We start from the raw sequence: 8,014 nt of genomic DNA, 5'->3' as shown, positions 1-8,014 counted from the left end.
TTCAGTCACTTAACATGCACAGAATTGACCTTTGCAACAGTTTGACTCCGTTTTAAAACAAATTGATACAAACTAAAGTACCTAGAAATTCCCAGCACAGCAAGCCTGATGTTCTGATAATGCTTGCATAACTGCTTTTCTGGGTTTATTTATGACTAAAGATGCAAAAGAATGGCCTCTCTGGTACTAAAAATAAGTTTCCCACAAGGCTAGTTGTCAGAATCAAAAGTGGTTGTGAAATTTTAAAAGCAGCTGCTGGCCCTTTAACTCAGGTAAGTGGCGGGACGATGCCTGTCCCCGCCTTCTGTCGCCCCGCGCGTGCGCAGTAAGCACTTTGCCGCTCGGAGGAGAGTTCCCCGGTGGTTGATCCTCCTTAACTGCTTATGGAGGACGGTTTGGGCCCGTGAAGTGGGGGGCGCGCAAGAGGACCCCCGGGACCCCCTCCCTCATGGCGGATTCCGGCTCTGGGCCCATCGCTAGCCCTGAGGAGGAAGCCGACGAGGAGCTGCTTCTACTCGATACGGAGTCGCCGTCGCCGCCGCCGCCCGTGACAGTCTCCGTGATAACGGCCACGAAGGCGACTCCAGGCGGCGCCGTCAGGGTCAGTCTCGATGGGCGCTCAGTGGCGGCAGACATGGACAACAGCGAAGGCGAGGAGGGAGAAGAAGGGGACGACGACGACGACGACGACGACGAAGAAGAAGAGTCTGAGCCGCTCCTGGGCTCGACGGGGTCGCGCCGGCGCCGCAGGAACCGAGAGAGCCGTTGTGCTGCAGGTTAGAGCCCCCTTTCTGGCACCCCAGTTAGTTGTTTCCGCGGCGAGGCAAGTTGGCACATGCGGTGGTGAAAGCCCTGCGCTGACAGAAGGGACTGCGCGCGCCACTCCAGGTTGCCGGGAGGCGGGGAATAGCATCGCCGAATGCTCCCTGTTCAAAGAACCAAAACATTCCCTGCAACTAGAAAACTAACACAGCAGGGAGCGGCCGGGCCTGGCCGGGATTTTTCTGCCTGGTGTACTAGTTCCTCGCATCTAGTAGAGCGTATTCAGAAATGCTGATCTTCATCTGTAGCGGGATAGCATTGCTGTCCTACCATCTCATTTCGCCCAAGTCAGGTTTCAGCAGTCCTTACAGCAGCTCTGGAAGACTAGTCAATATTCTGTGTAAACCGCCTAGAGAGACTTTATTAGAAAAAAATAGTTAACCCCATGTTGCAAATGGAGGGGAGGAACGAGGCAATGTTACGATTTGCTAAGTTCATGGCAGAAGCCACAAATGAATTGGAGACTTCCTGGTTCAAGGTTCATCAGATGGTTTAGCTACTATTCTGCAGTAGAATTTCCTTGCTGGTTTAAGCCAAAAGCCTTCAACTGTACTGGCCATATGCTTTTGGTATTCACAAGTAGGGCAGGTTATAAAGGCAACATCTGTCCCCAGTAGTTTGGTCCCAGTGTCTGGTAAAGGAATTATTTATTTATTTATTTATTTGATTTGATTTCTGTACCACCCTTCCAAAAATGGCTCAGGGCAGTTCACACAGAGAAATAACAAATAAATAAGATAAAGAAAATGGATCCCTGTCCCCAAAGGGCTTACACTCTAAAAAGAAACATAAGACAGACACCAGCAACAGTCACTGGAAGTACTGTGCTGCGGGTGGATAGGGCCACCTTCTCTATTGTAGAGGTTTCATTAGTTGTCACAGCAAATGGTTGTTCATAGATTTATCCACTGCTAGCCATGAACTCTTCTAACTCTGATCTTAAAGCTGGCTGAGCTATTGGCCATTGCAAGTAGAGTCCACATTTTTGTTCCTAATTTGTTTTAATTATCACATTAATGTGTCTAGCACTTTTTCTAGAGGGTTCATTGTGGCGTACATTGGGTTATTTCACTCTCTTCCAACACCTGATAGGATTTACCTTCCTGTGTCAGACCAAAGGCCTATCTAGTCCAGCACTTTATTCCCAGCATAGCAATCAGGATGAAATCAAGGCTGAAGTCTGATAATGCACTATTAAAGGGGGTAAGCTTTTGAAACTCAGTAGACTTCTGATTAAATATGCATAGAACTAGACTGCACAAGGGACCATTTGTAAAATATGGCATGCAACCGGTTGGGCTGGTAAGTTATGACAAAAGGACTCTTATAGTTGGCCAATTTTAATAGGTGACAGAACATTTTAATTAGTGTGGCTGCAAGTTACGGACACACTTGCTCATATGTTTAGGCTGTTTTGGCCCTGATGTGTTCCTGTGATAAAGAATAAGAAAATAATGGAGATGGCCAGTCTTCTGAGCAATGATTTACAGCTTTTCTTTATATGTTCTAAAAATCTTAAGCTTCCTTCGGTATCTCAAAAGGCATCTGCACTAAACTTTGAATAATCTTAATGTTGATTTAAACTTAAATTAATAATCATTTGCATTTCATATGACTAATCAGCTAAAAAATTTTAATCAATCAACAGCTCTAATTAAAATGCCTTATTTACACACACAGGAAATATTGGAAGTACTGCAGCGATGACCTTATTTTTGGATGATCCTGAATTTGCTGAAATCATGCAGCGAACTGAACAAGCCATAGAATGTGAAGTTTTTCCAGAGAGAATCTCCCAGGGATCGAGTGGAAGTTATTTTGTCAAAGATTCTAAGAAAGTGAGTGCATTGTTTCCCATATATGTATATACTGTACATCTGATTGCTAAAAATACTGAAATAACCTTGTCAGAGACTTGCCATGGTCACAGTTAAGTATGCATTGTGCCAAGACTTGTTTAATTAATTTCACACTACAATTTTTGCACAGGCAGTTTAAAAGTGTTGAGAAAAATTTCAATGTGTGTTCTCCATATTGATCACATTATATTAATGATAAAGGACTGAAAATTACTTGTCTCTGGGAGCTGACTACTATAATAGGTGATGGGAAGTACTAGTTTGTGTAATCAGGGTATGGAGGAGGAAATGTGTTACAGGTATTCATGGCTTACATACAGACTAAATTTACACTGTCCCATTGAAATTAATGGAACATGTTAGTCATGATTAACTTGTCTCATTCATTTCAGTGAGACTACCCACAAGTAGCCTGGTCTAGATATTAGCCCATGTTTTTAATGTATAAAAATATGTGTGTTAGTTACCACATGGTAGTTGAGCAGGAGCCGAAACCCTTTGTTCATTTGCTTTGAAACTCCCAAAAATGTACTGGTTGAATGTCTTGCTTTTTAAAGATTGCATAGTAAAATCATATGTAACATATGTTTGTGCTTCTATATATTTATTGAAATGCTTGATAGTGGCTTAAAGTCTCAGGATTTAAGTAGGATTAAAGCAGTTTAAATCCAGGAGTTCCAGTTTAACTGGCTTGTATGTTGCAGCATAACAACCTGATCCTTGTACCTGATTACATACAAATACAACCTTAGAATGATTTAGTGCTGGTATTACAAAATTACAGGAGATGTTGCACCAACTTCACAGGGCCAAGTTAGAAATGGCATTTTGTCTGTGTCGCTGTAAAGATAGAAAGGCTGACTCAAGAAAGAGCAGTGTTGGAATACTGGGAGTATACCTGGGAAGGGCTCATCCTTCAGTCATTTTAGGTGCTGTTGAATCAGCTAAACTAGCAGATGTAGGCAGAGCAGTTCTATGTTAGTCCTCACGCAAGTGGCAAGTCCCACAGTGTTAAGTGGAACATTACTCCCAGGCTGCATAGGATTGGAGCCTTAAGCATGTGATACTGTGTATGCAGTAAACAATTAGAGTTGCCTAGAATCATAGGCAACCTGTCTCACTTTTCTGTCTCATTGCATAGAATATCACTATTGTGAGGCAGTGTGTATCATACAGTGTCCTTGTGTAGCCATACATATTATGTAGCTGTGCACATCCTAGGAATAGGGTGTTACATTTGTATATGTATATTGTCTATCTTCTCCACTTGCTGACTAGCTTATGCGTAAATTTCAGTTTCAAGTTTAAAAGTTCTGGAGAGAAAGCTGACAGAGTAATGTTTTCATTCTGCTTGACACAATGACTGTTAACTAAAGTTTTGTGTGTGCCATTCTTAGAACACACACAACACTGGCTATGGGAATATAGCCACCATAATGGAAATGTACTTCTGAAGTTGAAGCTGACCTCATTATTAAATTTTAAAAAGTGAAATAGATGTCAGCAGGTATTATGATGCTGTACCTTTTGCCAACGATGATGCATTATGTGGTAGATGAAATTTAGATTTCTTTAAGCCTGATAAATCATAGCCCCAGAAAACTGCAAACATTGCTTAAGAAGATTGGTCAGCACTTTTTCATCCCAATTTAGATTTTGGTTCTCCTGGGAGATATAAACATTGCCCACTGGGTTCATTCTGTTATCGCATCCCAGTGATCAGTGTAACCATTTGGGTTCATCAATGAATAGGCTGTAGGTCCATGAAATCTTGAGCTGTTTCTTTCCTGTTGATCCATCTGAGAAAAGAATAAATTGTACTGTCTCTTACTGTCTTAGCCATAGAAGCACGGATGTAAAACATTCATTCAGTGATTTGAGGAGGCTTCCCTTGACAAAATATGAAGAACCTTGATCGTTACTATGTTTCAAACCTAGTGTGATATGTTTTACTTTAAAACTATGTACTGATAGATATGTGCAGTTGTTGTTTTTAGAATCCTATTTTCTTGCACAGGTGGGGGGATTGCAAAATTCTCCTCTATGCAGACCATTCATTGTTTGATTGTGCTGCTTGAGATTGCCATCTTTCCATTGACTATATTAAGAATTCTGCTGAACCAATAAAAAGGCCTCTAAAAATAATCGGTTGACAAAGGGAACAAGGTGTCTGGTGAACAGAGGTAACCAGGTTTTATTTATTTATTTATTTATTTATTAAAACTTTTATACCACCCTTCCAAAAGGCTCAGGGCGATTTATCAAGATTTCAGAAAGATCTAATCCCACTTGGCATCCTGATGAGGGAACCTGAGAAATGTTGATTTAGAAGCATTGATGTCAGTTTTCCAGAAATGTTTGTCTGATACCTAAACCTTTTGGGATCCAATTTAGCATGTTTGATGTGTACTCAATACCCAAAATGTTTTTTTTAAATATGTCATGTTAAATATCTCTGAAGTTTTCCCACGAGTCAAAAGTATTTGGACTCAAATATTTAATTAGGGAAAAATCAGTAAAGAATAGTTTAAAGTTCTTTATATTTTCAGATTTACTTTAAATTTGTTAATTTGTCTTAAAATATTTACATGATACCTTAATAGTATGCATTTCCTTACAGTCTTTAAATTTTAAGGAAAATATAGGATTTTTTGCCATGCTTAATGCTAAATTTATATTATATATGCATGCTTCCTAAAAATAGTCATCTGAAAGTTTGAAATGCCCAATTTGATTAGGATTTGGTATCAATCCAGTAATTTTTATGAAATAATGCATTTTTAGAAATTTTTTATTTTTGGAAAAAAGATAGTAACACAAAACATGGGGTAGAAAGTTTTCTATAGAACATCACTAACTAGAGCAGAGGCTAAAACAATGTTGGGCAATTGTTATGAAAATATATTTGGTAATAGTCCCAAGAAATATTGCATAGTAGTCCAGTGGCATAAGGTGTACTTTATTTGTCATCTAATGATTCTTTCAGCTTGTGTATATGGACTTGGAAAACTAAAGACTTGAAGTCATTGTCTCTAAAACCATGTTTTTTGTATTGTAGCATATCATTTTAAACCATTTGTATGACCTCCTTACTGCCTGTGGATAAGATAAATAAGTAATCCTTTAGCAGCCTCTTTCTCAGTTTTCTCATGTTTTCATATATGACTGCACTAGCTGTCATTCCAAGAGGTAGTAATTACAAGAGGTATATAAAAAATGGCAGGTATAGTCTGTAAATTCATTTAGCTTGTGTCCATAATTGGGGCTCCATCAAGGCAGATTAGAGCATTTCTCCACTAACTTAATTGTGAATAGGCTTATTTCAAAGGTTGGGCTACCTTGTAAGTAGATCTACTTGGTGGTCTGCTGTTATGCACCCCCAGTTGCATTCACTTCCAGCCCTCATGGTTATTTCTGCTTTTGCAGTCTCTGTTTAAGTTGTTTCTATTATGGTAACCTTCATTTATTCTTCTTAAGTGTGAACATAGAATTGTTTGTATGGGCAGCTGTGGGAGAGAAAGTATACCAAGGATATTGGCCATTTGGATCTCTTTTATGTAGGTCTTTTACTATCTGTCCAGAAAGATTAGATGTCTCTAAACATCGCCAAGTTTTGTTTGACTGCTAGTAAAATCCGGCAACAGACATTAGTTTGCACATAGTGAAAGGGGCTCAGATTTACTCTGTATTAGGTGGACAACATTGGATACTCTATTAACTATGCTACTGTACTGTGTTTAATTACTTCCCTGACCTGTATTGAGTTATCTGCTGATCTGTAACTGTAACAATAAAGATAGATAGATAGATACCAAGGGTACTGAATACCGAACTTCTTGAAAGATTCATGAAAGGCGGCCTTGGTGATTGTAAATTGTGGTATGAACATTAGATTAGTGGAGCCCCAGGTCTCTAATACATTTATGTATTGGAGCCATAGTTTAGAGAGCAATGAGCACAAGTCTGTAATTTTTGTGTCCATGATTTATATATCACTGTATTATGTCTTGGGTACCAGGTTTGCGTGCGCACACACTCTGAAAAGGTAGGTAGATAGATAAATAGATATGGAAAATTAGCTGAGTCATAACCTTTGAACTGGCACCCTTTGAACTGATGGGGGGGGCGTAGCTTTAAGGATGGGGGAGGGTGAGCTTCCCTCTCCATCTCCGAACTGGTTTGTGCGCATCCCTACTAAACTCCTGAAATTTTAGAGATGTCTGCTGCACCAGAGCTGCTCTATGGCGGTTCTCTGTTTGCTTTCAATTTTCCCCCTGCTTACTCTTCTAACTCTCTTTGCACATGCCAGAGAGGAGCAATGGGACACAAAAGAAGCAGCATAAGATCACTCACTATCCCACACTATTTAGGATATTCTTTAAGCATATCTTTCTAAAGAATCGTTGCTACATAGGCTAAGTAGATTCCACCATGGATGGTATTGTTTTTGCAGGCATTTACTTATGGCATTGAGAGCATCCCCATCAAATATAGCTCAGTCAACTTTATTCTGGTGAAAATCTGGGATGTATGTGACAAGTTGTTCTTAGACAGATTCTGTTGGTGTCTCCAAATTCATCTTTTGAGAGCAGGGAAGCAACAAAGAAAGATTAATTTGTGTGTGTATCAATGTTCGTTATTGGTCCAGATTTCACATGCAGGTGCAGTGGCACATCAAGATGTGAAACTTCATACTAAGCTTTACTCTACAGATCTGGTTTCCTTTTAAGCAAAACATCACAAACACTGATATGATTTTTAAAAAATGAAAGTAAGAAATGCTAAAGTCAAAATCAAACATAGAAAACAATTCTTCTTAAACTGCATTTGGGTCATTGTCTGTCAGCTGGTTGTCTATATGTACAGCCCCATAACTCCTGTCTGCAGCTTATCATGCCTTGTCAAACCTGATTGTGTTCAAAAGCTTGTATTTGGAGAAATCAACCTTGGCAAAACACAACTAAAAAAAACTTCTCACATTGATCTCAGGTCTTGTGAGGATAAAGTTGACAGATGTAGTACAACCTAAATATGGAACTGGAAACTTAGAAGTGCAGTCAGAATTCCTGCTCCCTGAACCATAACAAAAACACTGAGCAATCTAGGTACAGTTGTCTCTCACCAACCACAGGTTTGCCAATTGCAGATCTGAGGATCTGCGACTGGTGAACTGTCACCCCCCTTGGTTGGTTGACGCCATTTTTTAAACTTTTGGCCATTTTTCAACCAATTTCTTGGGTCAATCTGAGGGTCAGGAGTGATTTACAGGGGTCAGGGGTGATTTTTTTGAGGGGGTTGGGGTGATTTGGGGGTCACTTCCGGGGGTCAGGGGG

General features: G+C 39.9%; 1 protein-coding gene across 1 annotated transcript in view; it reads left to right on the top strand.

Moving 5' to 3' along the window:
- Positions 1 to 310: 310 nt before the first annotated feature.
- The window catches only part of PI4K2B (phosphatidylinositol 4-kinase type 2 beta), a 34,354-nt gene continuing 26,650 nt past the window's right edge, over positions 311 to 8,014 (top strand). Inside the window, exons 1-2 of the mRNA XM_053257815.1 lie at positions 311 to 776; positions 2,503 to 2,660. Coding sequence (XP_053113790.1) covers positions 449 to 776; positions 2,503 to 2,660 — 486 coding nt within the window. The 5' untranslated portion in view covers positions 311 to 448. The remainder of the gene's footprint in view (positions 777 to 2,502; positions 2,661 to 8,014) is intronic.

This window comes from Hemicordylus capensis, chromosome 5, assembly GCF_027244095.1.
Source record: "Hemicordylus capensis ecotype Gifberg chromosome 5, rHemCap1.1.pri, whole genome shotgun sequence".
Classification (NCBI taxonomy): domain Eukaryota; kingdom Metazoa; phylum Chordata; class Lepidosauria; order Squamata; family Cordylidae; genus Hemicordylus; species Hemicordylus capensis.
This window is presented reverse-complemented; position numbering and strand designations above follow the sequence as displayed.